Raw genomic sequence first — 21,029 nt, 5'->3', positions numbered from 1 at the left:
CCAGCACCAACACCGTAGGAATAAAAAGATATAAGTCATTAAATTTAATATAATTATTAAATGAATTGGTTCCGGTCAATATAATTCTTCTTTTTGTGTAACGTTAAGGTTAAAGTTATTAATTTATTTACTTAATTAATAATATAATTATATTTTTTATTTTAAATTAATTTATAAATTCTTATCATCAAAACTCAAATATTAAATATGTTCTCTTTTTTATTTTTTTTGAAGGATAAACATATATATTTTATTTATAAAATTTTATATAAATTTAAAACTTTAATAATATAAATGTCTAAAATATTGATAGACATATATATATTTTATAATATCGATTTATATAACAGTGTGTGAATGTTTAATGTAAATTTTGTTAAATATATAAATATTAAGTGGGTTATTAGGTAATTTGTTTATTTTCTATATTATGTTAAAGTCTCAATATTTTGACACGATTATTAGATCAATTGTGTTTGGATATATCTAAATTTGACACGACACTAATTTAACATAACACGAACACGAATTGTTGACCCATTTTATCATTCCTAGAGCGATAAGTATTATGCAACTTTAACGCCACAATCACCCGTTAGTTAGAAAATTACTGTTATGAATAGCATGTGATGTTTCAAAAAAAAATATAGAGAGGAAATTATAATTATTTTTTTCTCAATTATTTAGTTCAAATTGAATGGGAAACTAAGTATCAACACGATGATCCTTTATCATATCAAAATGAGCTGTCTAGAGCAGCCAATTTTATTATTTGAAGTACTTATTTTTTAATTATAATAATAATTAAAAAAAATTATCATTACACTATCTTTATTTTATTTTTTGTTCATCAAACCATTATAAAATTCTAACATGTATTTTGTACCACCTTTTTTTTTTTGCATTAACACAATTAAATAATTTTAATAAAATGACAATTTTACCACCAAATAAATTAAAAGACCATTTTATTTTATAAAAAACTTTAAAAAATAAAAAATTATAATGATAAAAATCCCTAAATTTAATAAAAATAAATCCCAAAATTATTATTTTAATATAAAATTATAATTATAAAAATAATTACAAAATTTTGGGATTTAATAAAAATCCCCTAAATTATTAAAATTTTAGGATTTATTCTTTTAAGAAATAAATTCAGTTATTTTAATAAAATTTTACAAAATTATAATTTTTTAATAAATAAATTCATTTATTTTTATTAAAATTTTGTAAAATTATAATTTTTAATAAAAATAATTTTTAAAATTTTGTAAAATCTAAATTTAGTAAAAATCAGTTGAGCATATCTATTTGGGATTTATTTTTAATTAAATTTAGGGATTTTTTTAATGATTATAATTTTTAATTTTAAAAGTTTTTGTAAGATAAAATAGTTTTTTAATTTATTTATGAGTAAAATTATCATTTTATTAAAATTATTTAATAGTGTTAATACAAAAGTGGCTAGTTGATATAAATATAAAAAGAAAGGTGGTGTAAAATACATATTATAATTTTGTAATAGTTGGATGAATATAAGATAAAATAAATGTGGTGTAATGATAATTTTTCTTAAAAAAATTTGAAAAAAAAAAAAGACACGTCTGCCATATTCTAATTTCTAAAGATTGGTATGACCCACAACAATTGGTTGAATAGTTTGAAAAACGTGGTTCAATTAAAAAAAAAAAAGGGAGAAATTTTTTATGTGCCCTGTTTTTCCCACACTCCCTTTTATTGTATGCATTTTTTTAACTGTGCCTTCCAGAAGTCTCAACATCTACCAAACTTAAACAAGTATTATTTAAACATACATGATTATGTTGAAAATACTTCATTTCACGTTTATTTTATAATATTTAATTCTTATACTGTATAATCGTTTTTTTTAGAAAATATTTTTTTGTAAAACTGAGATCCAGAGGATTTTCATGCTTATGTCACGTTCAGATAAGGAATTAAATTAAATTTCCCTCACCAAATGTATTATCCTAAATTTCTAATTAAAATTTTTATTAGACCATTCAATAAAATTGCGATACGAGTTTTAATAAATTACTTAAAAGAAAAAAAAAATTTTAATTAGACAATGGCAAAATGAGCGGATGAAATGCTCTGACGAAAATGCCACCACAACAACACCACGTGATGTATAATTATGAGGGCCGCAGACTTGCAGTTGGGTCCCACTTATCCAATCCTGCAAAGAACGGCAATTAAAATAAGCAACACGAGGGACGTACATGCAAAATGAAACAATAATTCACCGCTACGCCACCCTCAGAATTGTTTTATTTTATCGAAGAGATAATCACTAAATTATTGAAACATCACATGGTATTCGCAGACACGTATAATATTTTCTGGGGTCAAATCATGATCATATATTATATATATATATATATATATATATATATTCAAGTGATCTAATGTTGAAACACATGGAAAGGCTTTCCTTTCTACATAAAGTTTCACACGTGCGTATGATACAGGATTGTAAAAATAGATCTATGAAGACTTCGATTCATAGTCTCTGTCGTCTTTTTCACAAGTTGAGAGATTTGATCCAATTTATCGAGGGGAAAAGTTATTTATCTTGTGAAAACGCACCGTTTGATTTGATTTCATTTACTTTTCACTTTCTCTTACTAAATTAAACGGTGTGTTTTGACTTTCGAGACGTAAATTCAGGATCAAAATTCGGGATAAATAACAGCACTCTTTATCAAGATTCATCGGTTTGTATGCACATTAGTTTAATCCGGCCGGGTTGATCTTTTAACTAAAAATCGGACAAATGGTTCAAAACAAGTACACCTTATCTTAGATGAAGCAACCAAGTTCACCAGATTAAGAAACTAAATTGGATTCATCTATTCAAGTCATAGATAATGTGAAAAACAAACAGAAGTCACCCGCAATGGTTAAATTAAAATTGAAACCTTTTTCTCTTACGAAAATGGTCCAAAGACAAACGCACCACAACAGGCACCGCCTGGTTCTGCAGTTTCTTTCAATTTGGAATCAATGATGGCTAATGGTCCCAGTTGTCTTGTGTATACGTGGGGGCGTCACTAGAACTGATACTTCTTTATCACAGGTAAACCATGCGCCACTTCATTATCTTCTTGACGTTGATTGATTGATTGTCTCTGTCTGTTACCAACTCCTAAGAAAAAAAAATCTTTCAATTAGATATGGTCAAAGACTACAAGTTGGGAAAAATAACAGTGGAAGCCCAAGGCCATCTCTGATATCAAAATTAACACTAAATTTATTTTATTATATTGATTAAATAATTTTTAAAAAATATAATTATTTATATATTTAGTTAAATATAGTCATAATAAAAATAATAAATGATTGAATATAAATAATATTTAATTTATATATCATTATTTAATGTTGTAGGAATAAAGGTAGATGTGTCGTGGATATTAGAATGACGAAGGAGATAATAGAATATTAAATTGATCTTACTCCTGTAATTACTTTTGAAGAATATTTTATTATCTTTCTTATTTATTATTTTGGTGTAAAAATATAAGTTACAATATTTATTATATTTTTGAGAAATTTTATATAATTTATTTGTTATCAATACATTTTAGCCTTAAATTTTCATTTTAAAAAATTATTACTTTTTAAATGCTGAGTTTTAGAATTCATGACGGATCTAAAATAGATTTTAATTTTAATTTTTTTTTGGATTTGGAACATATATATATTTATTTCTTTTTTAAATTTGGATATAGAGCAAAAAATATGGATTCATGACGGATCTAGAGCAAATACGGATCTTGATTTTTATTATGGATCTAAATATGGAGCAGAGTAGATCCAACTCATATCTACCTCATTGTCATTCCTAATGCTGGTTGTCGCGGAACTCTAACTATTATTCTGGAGGTTGTAACTGATTATGATCTTTGGATATGGAATGCATATTTTGGTTTGCCTGGTTCAAATAATGACATTAATGCGTTGAAGGCATCCCGTCTTTTTGCCAACCTTGCTTCAGGTATTGCTCATCCTGCTCATTATGTCATTAGAGGGAACAAATATAATATGGGTTATTATTTAGCTTATGATATCTACCCAAAATGGTCTACTCTTATACAAACTATCAATGATCCACGTGATTCTAAAAAGAAATTATTTATCATAAAACAAGAAGTATGTTGGAAAGATGTAGAACATGCATTTGGAGTCCTTCAATCACATTTTGCAATTATTGTTGGACCATCATGTTTTTTGAACAAACATGTGTTACATGATATAATGATTGCTTGCATTATTATGCACAATATGATAATCAAAGATGAACGTAATGTTAATACAACAATTAATGATTGGATGCAAGCGTCAATACCAACTGTTGATATAAAGGTAGATGAGAATACTAAATTTTAAGAATTTCTTACTCGACACAAACAAATTAAGAATAAAGAGGCTCACATTGTACTCCAAAATGCACTAATTGATCATTTATGAGATGAATTTAATAATTCGAATAATCATAGTATTATTATTGTTATTGTATTTTTCTATATTAATGTAATATTTAATTTTCATAATGTACTAATTTAGTTAATTAAATGTAAATTTAATAATTTTCTATATTTTTTTTGTTAATCGATATAAAATTACTTATTACTTAATTATCTATATTAATACTAATATTTATTGTGTTTATTGAATTAATTCTTGAGAATTAAAAGAATAAAAAGAAGAATATTTTTTTTTGGTGTAAATGGATTAGAGATGAAATAGTAATTTGGTGTGAAAAAGATACATTTTTTGTGTTGGTGTTACACCAAAATGGTGTTAAGCATTGGAGATGCCCTAAAAGAGGAAGTAATTTCTGGAAAGGGGAACTTTGGTGGCAGCAGAGCAAGTGAGAACTTCATTGTTTGCTGTAACTGTGTATGTCTCCGGGTCTACTGTGATGGTTGGGAGGGAATCATTGAGCTTCATGTCCAGTTTTGTGAGTTTCCTCACGTTGCTTACGGCTTCTACCCTCTTGTTCAGTCCATATGAGCTTTTTATTCCACATTCTGCAGCTGCCTGCTTGTGACAAAAATGAAATTTGCTAAAATGTAATAAACGGAAGGAGTGTAAGAGAGTGGGTTAATGCCAGAATGAGAGACGTACCTTGCTGACAAATGCAATAGAGTTGGCACTTCCAGCTCTGCCAAATGCTCCAAACATGGGCCTTGATAGAACCTGAAATAGATCATCTCTTCCATATATAAGGGAACCAAACGTCATGCTGTAGAATTTAGAAAATCCGGTTTAAGTTCTAGCTAGTTGAGTATCCGTACATTCCATCATGCTCCAACATTATAGCAAATTTATGGTTTATGACCCTCTTTAAGTATAACGGTCATCTGTTCTTTTCATTTAAAACTAGTTTGATATTCAAATGTGACCAACAGGGGCCTCAAACTCGAACCGATCATCAAGGGACAGATTCTGATAACAGGCAATTTTGCATCATCAGATACCCATTAATAATTAAAGTGGTTAAAAGAAGTCAATGCCAGTGCTGGAGGTCTTAATAACAGGGCTAGCAGGTTAAACTGACATGTAAAACACATGCTTAAAAGGATTATAATGATTACTTACCGGTTCAGGGGTGGGGATGCTTGCATTTGGATCACCCATATTAGCCCATGCAATTGCACCACCTTTAATAACCATCTCTGGTTTTGCCCCAAAGAAAGACGGTTTCCATAGAACAAGATCAGCCAACTTCCCCACCTGCAGAAACATAATTATAAATTACATAAGATTCTTAACACCAAATGTCAAATGCAGTGCCTGAAACTTGTGAAATAGCTGACAATTTACGGTTATCATCTAAATATAAACACTTCAATTAACCTGTGCTAAATGCCTGGTTAATTACATGATTTATACATATAGGCTGATTTTCTATTTTGGATGACTAAAATGTGATCATATCAAATATTTTAACACATATTACCTCCACTGAACCAACAAACTGGGAAAACCCATTAGCTATTGCTGGATTTATTGTGTATTTTGCGATGTATCTTCTGATCCTAAGGTTGTCATTGTCAGCAGCACTTGGACCAAATGATCCTCTTTGTGACTTCATCTTGTGTGCAGTTTGCCAAGTTCTGCTTATCACCTGGTAGAAAGAGATTTTAACTCATCTAAGACTTGGATCATTGAAAAATCTTGGCAGTTAAAAGCATTACTGACAAAAAGAGTATTCAATAAAATAACGCAGATAATTCTAAACCCGATGTGAATATCAATAACCTCGCCAATTCGACCCATAGCCTGGGAATCAGAAGATATGATGCTAATTGCCCCCATATCATGCAATATGTCTTCTGCAGCAATTGTTTCAGCTCTAATTCTTGATTCAGCAAAAGCTACGTCTTCTGGAATGTCCTTATGCAGGTGATGGCAGACCATCTGCAATTATTCAAAGCAACTAAGAATGACACATTCATATACACTGTATCATTACCGGCATTTTCCTTTCATACCAGCATGTCAAGATGTTCATCTATAGTATTGGAGGTATATGGCCGTGTAGGGTTTGTTGACGAGGGAAGGACATTTTTGACACCACAAACTTTGATAATATCTGGAGCATGACCACCACCTGCACCTTCACTGTCCAAGAAGTTATCAAATGTTAGAAACATAAAAATCAGTAAATGTAATGGGATTTTCCGAAAAGAGAATATATGTTTTTATTTACAATTTTAAACACAGATCTAAAATAACAAATATATCCCTTCTTTACAAGCCGTAGTGCTTATTCCCTATGGCAAGTTATGTAATAAAATGTTCATCATATTCACAAGCCATATATCTTAAAGCTTACTGAGGATGGGCAGAAAAAAGTAGAAAAACCTCAAGCATGAACTGTAAATATTATGTACAAAATCAAATGCGTCAACAAAGAGGACAGCAACTAAGAACATTCTCTTTACATGCGAAATCGATGTCACGAGGCATCTTGAAAGAAGGAATTTTGCTATTGTGAGAACAATATTGATTATCTAGTGGTCTAATGATGTGTTGGAACTCAAAGAATATCGAGAAACAAATTGCAGAGTATGCATGAAAATAATACCTGTGGTAAGTATGAATTGTTCTTCCTTTAAAGGCAGCGATTGTATGTTCCACAAATCCAGATTCATTCAAAGTGTCAGTGTGGATATTAACCTGCCAAATCATCATGCATAGAAAAGGATGGCTATCAATGCAAAACTTAAAACAGAAAAAACTTCTTTTTGTAAGATTCAGGAGAGGAAAAAGAAACCTGGATGTCATATTCTTCTGCAACAGTCAAACAATTATCTATTGCAGCTGGTGTACTTCCCCAATCCTCATGCAACTTCAATCCCATAGCTCCAGCTTTAATTATTTCATGTAGCTCATCAGGTTTGGCACTGTTCCCCTAAAGTAGACATGCATAATAAAGGAGAAGGAAGAAGGTGAAAGGTCATCTAGTTATCTTATAGATTAACAGAGGATAGCTCTGCCTCGAATTGGTCTGTAGAATAAATGAGCAGAAGAAAGTTCACAAGTATACAATCTATAAGTTTACTTTTCCTGTGAAGCCAAAATTTAGAGGCAGGTCATCAGTTGATTGCAGCATTAACTTCATCTGTGACGGAGCTGGTGTACAAGTAGTTGCTCGTGTCCCATCAGCAGGTCCTGTTCCACCTCCCACTAATGTTGTAATGCCTACAAAATGGTTAAAGTACTTGGAGTAAGTCTCGTTTAAAATTTTACAAGGATATTTGGTTAACATGTTTCTGTTTCTCTCACTCATTTCTCCTAAAATGAGTTTTAAGAATTCCGATAAACACTGAGTCACAGATAACAGAATCTAAAATGCAACTCCATGTCCCATTATTAATGGAACAATCTGCAGGATGGTCACTATTGTATCCAGATGAGTTTTTTCAAGTGTTTTGGATACCATTTGAGCACATGTGATTATTCTTTCACATCTTCAATTGCAGGTTTAATATGTTCATGATCCTACATACTGTCTTTGTTAAAACTTAAAATATACAGGGTACAATCCACTCTACTCCCAACTCTAATCATTAAAAAGGAAAGACATGAAATGCATGAAATTCAATAAACTCACAGATATCTTCGACAGTTCAGATATTAAGATAATGCAGTTTTATGTGTACATGCAAGTTGTTTATAAGAAAGACAGCAGCTAAAGTATTTCTAACAATATTGCTCACCACTTGCAATTGCATCATGTGCCAATTGAGGGCATATGAAATGCACATGACAGTCTATGGCTCCTGCAGTTACTATAAATCTTTCTCCAGCAATAACCTCAGTGTTAGCCTGAGAAAGAATGAGCAGGTATGAGTATGTCGCTAGAGACACAGTGGGGAATTATAACTTCTACACTGCTAACTGCTTTCACATTTCAGTATGAAACTTACCCCAATTATCATATTAGGATGGACATCGTTCATAATATCTGGATTGCCCGCTTTACCAAGGGCAACAATAAGACCATTTTTAATACCAATATCTGCCTTGAAAATTCCAGAATGATCTATAATCACAGCATTCGTTATTACAGTATCCAGAGACTTAGCATAGTGATGGCCACAGGCCTGGCCCATGCCCTCTCTTATGACTTTTCCACCTCCAAATACACATTCATCGCCATAAACAGAAAAATCGCTTTCAATTTCAGCATACAACTCGGTATCTCCAAGCTGAATTTTATCACCTGTAGTCGGGCCATACATGTTAGCATAAGCCTCCCGAGAAATGACAGTAGTGAGATAATGATCTTCTCCAGCTATGCCTACACTGCAAAATCACTACTAAGGTCAGCCACCTTCGTTCAATTCTTCGGTTAGACTAGGCTATCTAAATTAAGAATCTTATTGATAACTAGAATAGAAGTAAACAAGGTAGCAGAAATTTGCTCAGAAGAAATTCCAAACCTAGTGTTTGCTTCTTCTTGGTTGCCAAATTGTCTCAATTTTACAGCTTCCATAGCTGCTGAGCATCCAGCATCATCAGTTGGACCATCCACAATTCCATTTCCACCTCTGATCACTTTCCTACCTCCAATGCTTATAAGTTTAACAATTTTACTTTCCCCTGGCTGTGAAAGTAAAAAAATTCCTGTAAAAGACTTAAAATGCACAGAATGCTTTGACTAAAGAGATGAAGACGTCAAGCCCATGAATAAAACTAGGAAACACCAAAGCTTCAATGACATATTCAATGAACTACTAGTGACCTCTTCTCAAAACAAAAGACTAACTAATATTATTCAATCTTAACATAAAATCACAAATAATTTTTTTCACAACTATCAAACCAAATCCTCAGAGTAGGCTTGTGTCGGATACTTTCTCACATAATATCTCGATAGCAGCTCTCTTAAATCGTGCGTACCGACACAGCACAACTTATTTAAAAAAGGGAAATTATCATTCGTATACCCTTAATTTACTCCGTTATCAAAAATACTATAACACTTTGAGGGTGTATCAATCGTTCACCCTAAGTTGACAAAATGTATCTGCCGTCCACCAAACCGTTACTTGCTGTTTAAATAGGATGATATCAGAGGAGTAATTTGGTCTTTTCATATGATGCAAGTGATAATTTAAGGGTATACAAGTGATAATTTTCCTTTACTTTAATTTAAGTTTCAAGGGTAAAATTGTCAATTCGATATAATTCCGTTAACTTTCAAATGGCAGCTAACGGTTTGGTGGTCGGCAGATAGCTTTTGACAATTTAGGGTGGCCAATTGATATACCCTCAAAGTGTTGTAGTATTTTTGATAACAGAGCAAATATAGGATATACGAATGATAATTTCCCTTTAAAAAATTGAGAAATTTGCTAGCAGGCAGCAGCTGAAACTTTTTGCCACGTGAAGGAATCAACAGGGCACGTTACTTCAGTAAATAAAACCACTTTTGAACAGAAAACGAATCTCTTAACATGAAATCATAACTTTCGTAAAAGATAAAGATTACAAGATTGGACCTCAAATCGTGTAGCTGTTCCTGCTGCTATATTCAAGCGCATCCCAAATGCTTTTCTTCGATCAAAAACCAAGTAGGGGTTCACCTCAATGAAGTGATAGTGGCTACCCACCTGGAAAAAAGAACGCTTAATGATTTATGTACAGAGAGGGTTTTCAAAGCAAAACAGCAAATCAGAGGTTGTCAGTTGTTAAAATATGATGCTTTTGGAATGCATCTTCACAGATTGCTGAATAAAACTAAGCTTGTACCACAAAATTATACATTAGTCTAAATAAACAGACAAATCATACAACTGGCTCTGGCCAAATCTTGCCCAACAGATAAATAAGAAGCATTTGATGTACTCTTTTAACTGACATAAGTAACCTTAACATTTAAACAGGTAAACTGCACAAGTTTCATGTAACTACAAAATAATAGAAACTTGATTTTGATAAGTAACTTCAAAATAATGTAAAATTAGTCCAAAGGTATAATTCAACAAGGAAAAAGTACATAACAAGAATAGAGGAATTCAGCTAAAGGCAAACACCTGAACTGGCCTGTCTCCGGTGTTAACAACTTTGAGGATTACAGCTTTCCTTCCATGATTAAGTGTAATACTCCCACTCCCTCCTCCAGGGATAATCCTACCAGGAACATTATTATCTTCTATTCCAGGAAATTTGTCCATTGCAGGAACTACAAAATTAACACTCTTCTATCAATGTTATTCAGACTCTAAATGCAGCACAAATATACATATTTTATTACTAATTGTGGAAAACTCAAGTGTATGATCGATAAGATTATTTTAAACATCAACCGTGTTACAGAAGTTTGAAGAATGTTCATTAACAAATAAGCATAAGCTTGCAAATTTCAAGGAAATTGTAATTGGATAGGTAAATAAGGCCAAGGTTCAATTGTATTTTGGCACATGAAAGGGAGTTGCTTACATTGAATTTCAATCAATTAAGCTGTCCTAGATGATGAGTCATCACAATATTCTTTTGTCCAACCATCCAGATATTTTCTAGATGATTTTTCAAGTTCTCACAAGTCTTCCAGGAAATGACTTGTGGCTATAAATTGCATTAAACATACCCTAGGTATTTACAAGTTAGTTTCAAGCCATTCAAAACTACAATAATAGAATGGGAGTAGTAAAGAGTGGGGAGAAATGAAAATAACAATATGCAGAAAGCGTTTGCTGAGTGCAGATCATTGTTGGTGGGGGTGAGGGGGGGGGGGGGGGGGAACTTATTGCCTAGCAGAATTGGATTATAAACCGTATAAACAAACCCTTGACTTTAAGGTAACTAGGTAAGGACAGGCAAAATACCTTTAATGAACATAAGATGATTAGCTGATAAAGCGAGTTCAAAAGTACAAATTGCAGAGGCCAAAAAAGAGGCCATTGAGGAATTCCCAATCACCAACAAAGAAGATCTCACCTGGCAGAAAAGAACCATGCAGAGCTAGCTCCAGATTTCCATTTTCACTTGCTATTGGATCATGTATGGTGATTAACTTTGTCCCATCAGGAAATGTGCCTTCAACCTGTATCCATAGTTCCTTAATAACTAAAACTCAAAACCGAAATGTTTTCATAAGACTACATGATCATCCATTCTGGCTATTCTGTACAATCAAATTGTAACTCAACCTACATTGTTACCACCCACGCATTCATAAAGAAGCTTTATTGTTATCTAATAACTAGGAGACACTTAATACCTGAACAGTGTCCAAAAGATGTGCCACAGCTGGGAGAACTTGTCTTCTGTTAACAGAACGAGATACAGAACTTTAGATTTTTAATTGCAAACTAAGGCTGCATTTGAGAATGTTTTACAAAAACACTTTTAATTCCTTTCCAAGATCCGTTCAAAATTTTTTTTTTAAAAAAAGACCTTTTTAAGATTGTACTTATCAATAGTGTCTTCATAAAGTGCTCAAAGTGCTTTCTTCAATTCAAATAGTGTTTACTAAACAATCACTTACAAAGTATCATTCAGGCCTTTTGGATCTCTGAAAAAAACCTTTTTTTATCTATTTTTAACTAAACAATACAAGATAGAATCAAAACTTTGTTAATTTAAAAAAAATAAATAAAAATAAAAAAATAAAAGATTCACATATTACCTTCCTAAAATTTGCTTTCCAATATCCATCAACTCAGCAACAGTCTTATCACCATCACGAACAAACTCCAAAGTCTATTGAGTGATTAAATATCATAAAAAAAATATGATCATATAAAAAGCAGAAATTAAAACTTACTAAAATTGATTTGGCAGGAGAAATTACCTGAGTAGCTATGAGTGCAACAGCTTCAGTGTAGTTAAGTCTTAAGCCACGCGCCAATCGTTTCTGTGCAAGGTATCCTGCATTATGGAGTCCTAACTTCTCCGCTTCTCTCGGAGTCAACTTCATTTTTCAATTTTTCAAATTTTTTTTTTACGTCCAAACAATCACCTCCTAATCAAAAACTAAAATGAAAAATTCATATTTCAAATACATTCAAAATCAAATAATTTATTAAGCAAATTTAGTAAACGGAGGCTTAGCTGACGATTTATTTCAGAAATTAAAAGGAAAAACGCATTTTATTATTTTTAAATAACAATGACAGTAAATCAGAACGGAGCTTTTAAACCGACCTCAACTGGTGGCAGAAAAGCCGTTCATCGGATAACAATGAAAGACTACAGAGTCGCAGCGGCGAGTTTTTCGAGTTTAAGGAAGGCACCGCTTAAAATGCTCGTACTTTTGGACTGCAGTCTGCAGATGTGTGCACAGACGTAGGGACCCCCCCCCCAAAAAAAAAGAGATGCTTGTATTTTTCAATTCATTTTTAACTTTTGTATTTTTCCACGAGTCATGATCTCGTCGTGTACATTGGAAAAGGCGAGTGGAGCTTGAAGACGTCAGCAAAATGTACTAATCAGCCGCATATCTACCAATCTGACACGTGCGATTAGATAACGACGGTGAAGAAAAGGATTTTCCGGAGTTGTTGTGAGGGCTGGTAATATGAGTTGATTTGATGCGAATTAAATAATTTAAAGCTTCTTCTCAAAATAATAATAATAATAATAATAATTTAAAGTTTTTAAAAATTGATTCGATCAAGAAACAAGTGAATTTGATTCCATCCGATAATTAAACGAAGCAGATTTGAATTCGAAGATATTGATTTTTTTACTCATTTAGTTTCATTTAATAAATAGATCATAAACAAATCGAATTCGGTCTATTTATTTATAATTCATTCATTATTCGCTTAATTAAATTATTTATTATCCTTAAATATGTATTTAAAAAATTTTAAAGTTTGAAGGCTAATATAATAATTATAAATGCTAATAAGTTTGTATTTTGTAAGATGTTAAATTTGTGGTCTTTTTATATTTTATTATACTTAATTTTTGCTTATTAAATATATTTATTCTTGTACAATTCGATTTGTGATAGATTCATTATAGGATAAAAAATAGTAAAGGAATCTAGATTCAATTCAATTCGATTCGTTTATTAATTTTGCTAAACAAACTAAATATTTATTTAATAAACTAATCAAAATCGAATCTTGAAATTTCAGTTTGTTTAATAAACGTATCGAAATTGAATTAGCAGAGTTTTTACCCATGTTCGTTTATAATTTAATTCGTTTATTTGTTTTGCCACCCCTTTTGTAACTTACCATTAGGTTTTTCCGGTGCTAAAAAAAAAACCATAAAATTTGATGAGCAAGTAAGTGAACTTTATGTGGTTATAAGTTAAATTAAATGTAACATATGGAGACTCTAAAGAAACTTAGCAAGTGCTGACGAATTTTTAATCGAATCATAGACATTTTCGATACTTGAACTTATTCGAAATATGAGTTAATATTGCTTTTCCCAAATCTGCTAGAACAATGAACAGTTACTTGAGTTTAGCATTCTTGTTAATTAACCCAGAGTTGTATGCAACGACCTTAAACCAAAAAGTTATATGTCATAACTCGAAATTGTTACTGGATTAGTGGACATAAATTTATCAAGATGCACAAAGTAGACCAAATTCCGAGCCTCTAAAGAATAATTTTCAGTGTAAGAAAAACAAAATAAGGTGGAGAGCCTCAAAGAAAGATTTTTCAGTGCAAGAAAAGAACAAGGCAATTTGATCCCTAGAATACAATAACATTGTTATGAGGTTGTACTCTCAAACATAATAGTTTTAACAACAAAAATAAATTGATGAAGAAATATGAGACAAAAAAGAGAGTGATAATTAGAATAATTGAATTGTTTTCTTCTACTTTTGTTGTTGTATTAAACATCTTTAAAGGCTTTTTAGGTCTCTCTTATATCGAGAAACCTTAATAGATTGTTTCTTAGTTCAATTTTAATAAATCACTCGCTACTTTCTTATTTTATTTGAATTAATCATTCATGTGAGATATTCATATTTAAATTTAATTTATTCAATTCTAATTTATAATAAAAATAAATAATTGCTCTCATTTCCCTCCTCAGTTGTGAGATATTAGTATTTCAAAATACGTTACCACAAAATTTGCTTTGTTTTTCTTGGAATCTGGCTCCACAATCTCTGTGAAAGAGTTTCTTGCTCTAATTTTGATTGAATTTTTTTGGGGTCGAGTAATTAAATTTTTTTCCTCATGTAATTTTTTTAATCTACTATCTGTAATGCATAGTTGATTTAACTTAGATTTAATTATTGATTCCAACAAATCTTACATTACATATAAAAAAAGAAGGAAAAATAAATAAATCTTACATTAAACGCAAAAGATGTTAAAAACTCTTCAATTTCTTCTTCTTCTTCTTCTTCTTGTTGACGTTATTTCTCTTCTGACCAGTACAATCTTCCTCACTTTTCAGGCTTTCGTTTTCCTCTTCATTGCCTTGGGTTCCTTCATCAACTTTGGGTTCCTCACATTTCATGGTCTGCTCTTTCTTCCTCAGAAGGAAATCAACAAGTCCATTAAGTGCCACATCAGCATCCTCACTCTTCATAAACTCCTCAGCAACCTCAGCCGGGGTCACCTCCACCTCCTTAATCAACTCTTCAATTTCATCAAACATAGAATGAGACTTAATTTTCAGATAATTGAAAGCAAGAATTTTGAACCCGCCCGGCGTTAGATACGACATATGAATGTGCATGTCCATGCGGCCCGGCCTCAGCAATGCGGGGTCTAGTCTCTCCTTGTAGTTGGTTGTGAACACAATAATCCTCTCATCCCCGCAGCTTGACCACAACCCATCAACAAAATTAAGTAAACCAGATAGTGTTACCTGCCATTGCCATTAACAGAAAACAAACAATGAGACTTAGTAATTGCAAATTGCAATGCTAGTAGCTTCACTAACGCATGTACTCACTTGACTATTATTTTCGTCATATCCTCCTCCACACTGTCGATTCTCCAATTCAATGCTGCAATCAATATCTTCTATTACAAGAATTGATCGGTTTCCTGTAGAGACTAAGAGTCTTCTGAGATCTGAGTTGCTTCTCAAACTTGCAAGCTCCATGTCATAGATGTCAAACTTGAGATAGTTAGCCATGGCTGCAATCAAGCTTGATTTCCCAGTACCGGGAGGGCCGTACAACAAGTATCCACGTTTCCATGCCTTGCCAACTCTGCTATAGAACTCTCTTCTCTTCACAAATCTGTCCAAATCATCAATCAACGCCTGCTTGAGCACCGGGTCCATTGCCAATGTGTCAAATGTTGATGGATGGTCAAGGTTGATTGCATCTGCCGCGCAAAGCGAGTATAACTTGATCACCTTTTTAGTTTCTTTAATGGCCTTCGATCTTTCTGCTACATATGGGAGGTACTTGTTCAACACCTTGTCCTTGAATATCTTGCTGAAGCTGAGGTGAAATGATTTGTGTTCGGCTGTTTCCGAAGCATAGAGGCCGCTGTCGTAGTCCAATGATGTCTTCTGTTTTTCGGAAGTGACAAGCTCCCAAGTGAGCTGCATTCCTTCAAACGTGTCCACGACTTTCTGGCCTTTATTGATGGTGACTGAGAGGCTCTTCTCTCCCGGTGCTTGAGAAACCCTGAGCTGCTGAATTGATGGGGTGATTCTAGTGCTCAAGTACAATTCGGCAGCTTGGTAGATTTCATTGACAGAGAATCCTTCAGATTGTTCAATGATGAGTGTCAGTTGATCGGAAAACTTCCCAAAAAGACCTTCCAGTTTGGATGATAAAATGTCTTGAAGTTTTTGGGGAATGAACTGGTTGGTTATCGTCTGGACTTCGTTAAGGATGGTTCGCACAAGCATTGCTGATGCGGCGAAGGTGGTGTAGGTTGATAAAACCGATGATGTTGAAGGCATGCTTGAGAGAGAGAACATGTTTGATTAGTGGGAAAGTGATTGTTGCGGAATAAAGGAAGTAAGTTTAAAGTTATTTGTGTATTTGCTGGCTTGGATTGCAGCGTGCATATGTCAAATGGGTTTTATAGGTGGAAAGTAGCTTCCCCATGAAGCCGTTGGATGAGAAACAGCGACATAACCCAAATGGACTGGTGGACAATTACAAGGCTTCCACTACAATTTTCAAGCCTAGTCAAGTGTGCGTACTGTGCAGCGGGCAGCACATAACAAATAAGAAATTGGCAAGAATATCTCACCCACCATCACTTAGTCAATCTTCTTGAGCAATTCTCAGCAAAGAATGATAGCTGGGACATTCCGGCTCTATGGCAATTAAATCTCTCTTTTAAAAATCTCAATTCAACACTCCCAACTCTTTTTAGTTTCAGGTTTGACCCGCTGCTTGCGGTTCTTTTTACTTGGTCGTGTTGTTTTTCCAACGTTTGTGCCCTCTGTGTTGTCATTAGTCAATCGACGAGTAAAATTGAGATCCAATATACAGCTGGTGGTGACAGACACCAAGCTTGGGATACAATTTTCAACGAAAATATCCTACGCTTGATTGGTTTGGTTGTTTGAACAATAAAAATGATCTTACAGAACCAGGGCTAAGGAACAAACACAAGTAAACGTTTTGCATAAATTAAGGATTGTAAACTGCTTTTTCGATACAGTTTCAGCTTGAAGAAGATAGGGTTTGACGAAGGGATAACCATTTGATGGGCACAATTTCATTTTCATAGTAGGAAGTGATTGTTCAGAAAATTATTTTAATGTAAATAAAAGGAAAAAAAAAAAAAAAAAGATGCTGCAACAATGACACGCTAACGATTGTGAAAAATAATCACTTTGGTATTATCACAATTTCCTTGCATCCACAGAAACTATTATTTTGTAATGAATGAAACGCCTCAAGATTTCGAAAATAAAAGCTCAGTCTAGCATGAAGTACGTGGCTAACAACCACTGATCAGCCAATCCAACAATGTGTCGGAATGAATACAGGCATGTAACCAAAAAAGGGAGAAAACAAAATAGATGATTCACTCCTATGAAGATAGAACCTTCTGAACCTCAACAGTGACTTCTTTTGGTGGGTTCTCTGCATGAAGTTGGGCAAGAACACCTTTCTTGGCATAATAATCAATTACCTGCAATTCAAATTTAGCATTGTAAGAGGGATGCTTACAAGTCGACAAAACGGGCAGGAGCAATATATTTTTCAAGAATTGAGACACCACTGTATAGAATGGACACATGATATGCAAACAACCAGAAAGTTTTTTAGTTAAAAATATTTATTCCTTCTTTGATAGGAGACAAGCAAAAATCTTTCCATTCAAAGTAAAATGAGAGTATAAGAACCAAAAACCCCAAGCCTAAAATCATCATATGTAGAAATAACAGTCAAATTGATGCTGCAACATGATTACGAGGAAAGTACAAGGATATCATGTTGTTGGAAGAGAGTAAAAAGATGTCATGTTACTGATTGCTGGATATCAATCAAACATTTCCACAGACCCAAAACTTCAGAGGTGCACCAAGGTAGAAAGTATTAAATGTCAAATACAGGTGACACTAAAAAAAATTAGAGCATCTCTAATTTTCCTTTACCCATCTAAGTGACATCAACTAGTCAGATACAACTTCAATCTATTAAGATGCTGCTTCTACTAGAATAGACAGAGTTGCTTCTATTTTATCTTGTGTATTTATTTTTGACGTAACTTAGCCACAATGAATTGACCCATTTCAGGGGGGAAGAATTAAAGTCCTACCGGTTCAGTCTGCTTGTGAAATGCCTCCAGCCGTGACTTGAGAACTTGTGCAGTATCATCTTTTCGCTGTATTAGAGGCTCTCCTGTGACCTACAGATTATATTAAATGTGCATTATTATTCATGAGAGTGGAAATCCCACTTCATCAGTCTGGTTACAGGCGTACAAATATAAATGGAAAAATAAGGATAAATCCAACTTGTAAGTATTTTGTGCATGCACATTTATGACTAATTTTCAGAATTTTCATAGGTACATTCAAAAGGTTGATACTGGCATCTTCATCAGCCATGATATAGAACTAGGTTAACTGACTCCATTCAACGACAGATCAAGCTTTGGCCTGAGCTTATTGATGCACTACAAGTTAGAAGTGTAAATCGGTTAATTGCCTTCATGCCTAATTGCCATAGATCTGAGCATATCAATGAATCACAAGTCTGAAGAATGTGAAGTGATAGCCTGGAAGGCACATTTTTACTTCAAGCACAATATAGATTGCCAGAAAGCCAACATGTTGTGAAGCTAATAATATGTCAAACTAAAATATTGTTAGTTCTCTTACCAATTTCAATCATTCATCAATTTATAAGTGAAACAAGAGATCAAAAAAAAGATGGGACCAATGCCAACTTACATCATCAAAACCATAAACTTTGGGGGGTGCAAATTTAGTGTGGTAAGACCGACCACTGGCAGGGTGTATCCAACGACCTGTGATCCTCTCCTCCAATATGGAATCATCAATTGCAAAGTTGAGAACTTTATCAATTTCGGTTCCCTGCTTTTCCAGCATCTCATCCAGCTGTATCAATTTTTTTTCCCCAATAAACATATCATTAGAAATCAATGAGGAAACCTGAAGAAAAAAAATCAGAGATATATTGGGAAAGGGAGGAACCTTTTCCGCTTGTACCACAGTCCTCGGGAACCCATCCAGAATAAATCCTTTTTCACATGAAGGTTTCTTCATCGCCTCATTGATAATTCCAACCACCAAATCATCAGAGACAAGTTCTCCCTACATGAACAAAACAAATTTAACCACACAAACAACCTACCAACTAAATATGCTACAGAAAATGCAGGCACATGATTCAAACTGGAGGTGTAGAATGAAATTAAAAAGAAAATTACCTTATCCATTGCTTCCTTTGCCTTAATCCCAAGTGGGGTTTTTGCAGCAACAGCGGATCTAAGCATATCGCCGGTGGCCAAATGGCACAAGCAATACTCGTCCTTAATCACTGGTGACTGTGTACCCTTGCCAGATCCCGGTGGACCTAAAGTATTCATTTCATCATAATTTAAGTGCATTCCTATTGGGTTAAGATTAAGACAGACTAGAAGCCAACTCACTTGCAATAAAGCTAATTGTTTAGTCATATAAAAAGCATTTGTACCACTGGGGCTTCAATGCAAGTAAAATCCAATCCTTTTTTTTTTTCAATAAAATTAACTGGGAAAATTTACGCCATATGGGAAAATTCATAAGCATCGTCACATTTGGAGCACAGAGAAATAACAGATCGAAAACCAAACACCACAACCGTAAACTTAAAAGCGTAGCAAAATATATCAACAAAGAGCTACTACTTCTCAAAAGTAACCCAAAAAAAAAAAAATTAAACTTAAACCTCATAAACAATCAAACATTCCCTCGCAATTATCAAATACCGAACAATCCCCAGATTAAAGACATAGAAGACTACCAATGAGAACGAGACGCTTGTCGGGCTTAGAAGAACACTTGAAGCGACGGAGTAGCTCCGTCATCATATCAACCGAAGGCACATCCTCCAATGCCACTGCAGAGCTCGCCATTTTGCTCTCTCTGTTCTGTTTAAACTTTCAACGCCTGTTGTGTAGTGGGCCTATATATGGTTATGCATCATTATATAAATGGAAATAGAACAACTGAAACCTTTAATACAAAATTAAACAAAGAAATAAATAACTACACAGCAGAGATTATATAACTAATATATGGGTTGTGGCCTTGTGGGTAGGTGATATATATTTATCTAAGTTTTGGTGAGGTTTTAGCGTTGGTGAAATTTGGTGGGTTGGTTTTGGTATCTGATTGTGAACTATGTTTGGTCTGAATGTCTGATGATGTTTTGGCCTTTTGATTGGACTTCCCTGATCTCACATTGCCGTTTGATAATCGGCTTTAACTCTTTTAATTGTTATCAGCAATGCAATGGATTGTGTCGCCAGTGGGTCAAAGGATTTAGCCAAGATGAGACGAAGCATGGAATGGATCGAGATTCCACTTCGCTCAAGCGCCAGCGGGCCGTCAGGTCAACCCAATTTTATATATTTACAATTTTTATCTTAAGGAAATGCAATCTACACAAGTACACTCTCTCTCTCTCTTAAAACTAATTTCTTAGGGCTGTTCGCACTATGGACTACTGCTACATAATGCCACTTTATTTTTAATTGATCTCACTTGTTGGGTTCAATTTGGTGAGGGCGAAGTTTTGTAATTTGGAAGGTTCCATTCATCAATTGCATTGAAATTTGAGCACCAGGCTTCTTAGGATTGGGAGCGAGTCCATAGGATAGCTGACACATTGGACAATAATTTATTGGCTAATCTAGCTAGTCAAAAGTCCAAACAACGTAACAGAACTTTCACTGCATTGGATTGTGAACCTCGCTGCTTGGTGGTTTCTGGAACAAAACCTTAACACAAACAAGTCTTCTTTTTCAGAATGGTGACGACAGAGTACAAGGGAAAAGAGTTGGGAAGAAAGGGGGGGGGGGGGGGGGGGGCGCCGGGCTTGTGGAGTTTGAATCCACAGGTGA

The 21,029-nt window shown here is 33.6% G+C and overlaps 3 protein-coding genes across 4 annotated transcripts; all 3 read right to left on the bottom strand.

Moving 5' to 3' along the window:
- Positions 1 to 4,754: 4,754 nt before the first annotated feature.
- On the bottom strand, positions 4,755 to 13,063 carry LOC18043838 (urease). Of its 2 annotated transcripts, none has more exons than XM_024186063.1 (19): positions 12,694 to 13,063; positions 12,341 to 12,522; positions 12,176 to 12,249; positions 11,768 to 11,813; positions 11,485 to 11,590; positions 10,581 to 10,729; positions 10,047 to 10,157; positions 8,985 to 9,148; positions 8,469 to 8,847; positions 8,259 to 8,367; positions 7,601 to 7,740; positions 7,313 to 7,450; positions 7,124 to 7,215; positions 6,528 to 6,657; positions 6,295 to 6,453; positions 5,993 to 6,160; positions 5,632 to 5,766; positions 5,158 to 5,229; positions 4,755 to 5,070 (listed from the first exon to the last, which is right to left on the bottom strand). In XM_024186063.1, the coding sequence occupies exons 2-19, from the start codon at positions 12,464 to 12,466 to the stop codon at positions 4,849 to 4,851; spliced, it is 2,520 nt and encodes an 839-aa protein (XP_024041831.1). In that variant the 5' UTR covers positions 12,467 to 12,522; positions 12,694 to 13,063; the 3' UTR covers positions 4,755 to 4,848. The 2 variants fall into 2 exon arrangements, with proteins under 2 accessions (XP_024041831.1, XP_006438093.1); XM_006438030.2 differs by having other exon boundaries at positions 12,341 to 12,511.
- Positions 13,064 to 14,835: 1,772 nt separating this feature from the next.
- LOC18044623 (AAA-ATPase At3g50940) lies at positions 14,836 to 16,468 on the bottom strand. Its single transcript, XM_006438029.2, has 2 exons — positions 15,427 to 16,468; positions 14,836 to 15,339 (listed from the first exon to the last, which is right to left on the bottom strand). The coding sequence occupies exons 1-2, from the start codon at positions 16,411 to 16,413 to the stop codon at positions 14,836 to 14,838; spliced, it is 1,491 nt and encodes a 496-aa protein (XP_006438092.1). The 5' UTR covers positions 16,414 to 16,468.
- Positions 16,469 to 17,265: 797 nt separating this feature from the next.
- Positions 17,266 to 20,988, bottom strand: LOC18044622 (adenylate kinase 4). The gene is made up of 6 exons (XM_006438028.2): positions 19,928 to 20,988; positions 19,353 to 19,498; positions 19,117 to 19,236; positions 18,853 to 19,020; positions 18,216 to 18,305; positions 17,266 to 17,585 (listed from the first exon to the last, which is right to left on the bottom strand). The coding sequence occupies exons 1-6, from the start codon at positions 20,037 to 20,039 to the stop codon at positions 17,484 to 17,486; spliced, it is 738 nt and encodes a 245-aa protein (XP_006438091.1). The 5' UTR covers positions 20,040 to 20,988; the 3' UTR covers positions 17,266 to 17,483.
- Between the last annotated feature and the right edge of the window lie 41 nt (positions 20,989 to 21,029).

This window comes from Citrus clementina, unplaced genomic scaffold (genome assembly GCF_000493195.1).
Source record: "Citrus clementina cultivar Clemenules unplaced genomic scaffold, Citrus_clementina_v1.0 scaffold_4, whole genome shotgun sequence".
NCBI classification, from domain to species: domain Eukaryota; kingdom Viridiplantae; phylum Streptophyta; class Magnoliopsida; order Sapindales; family Rutaceae; genus Citrus; species Citrus x clementina.
Note: the sequence above shows the minus strand (reverse complement) of the source record. Positions and strands in the feature narration are given on the sequence as shown.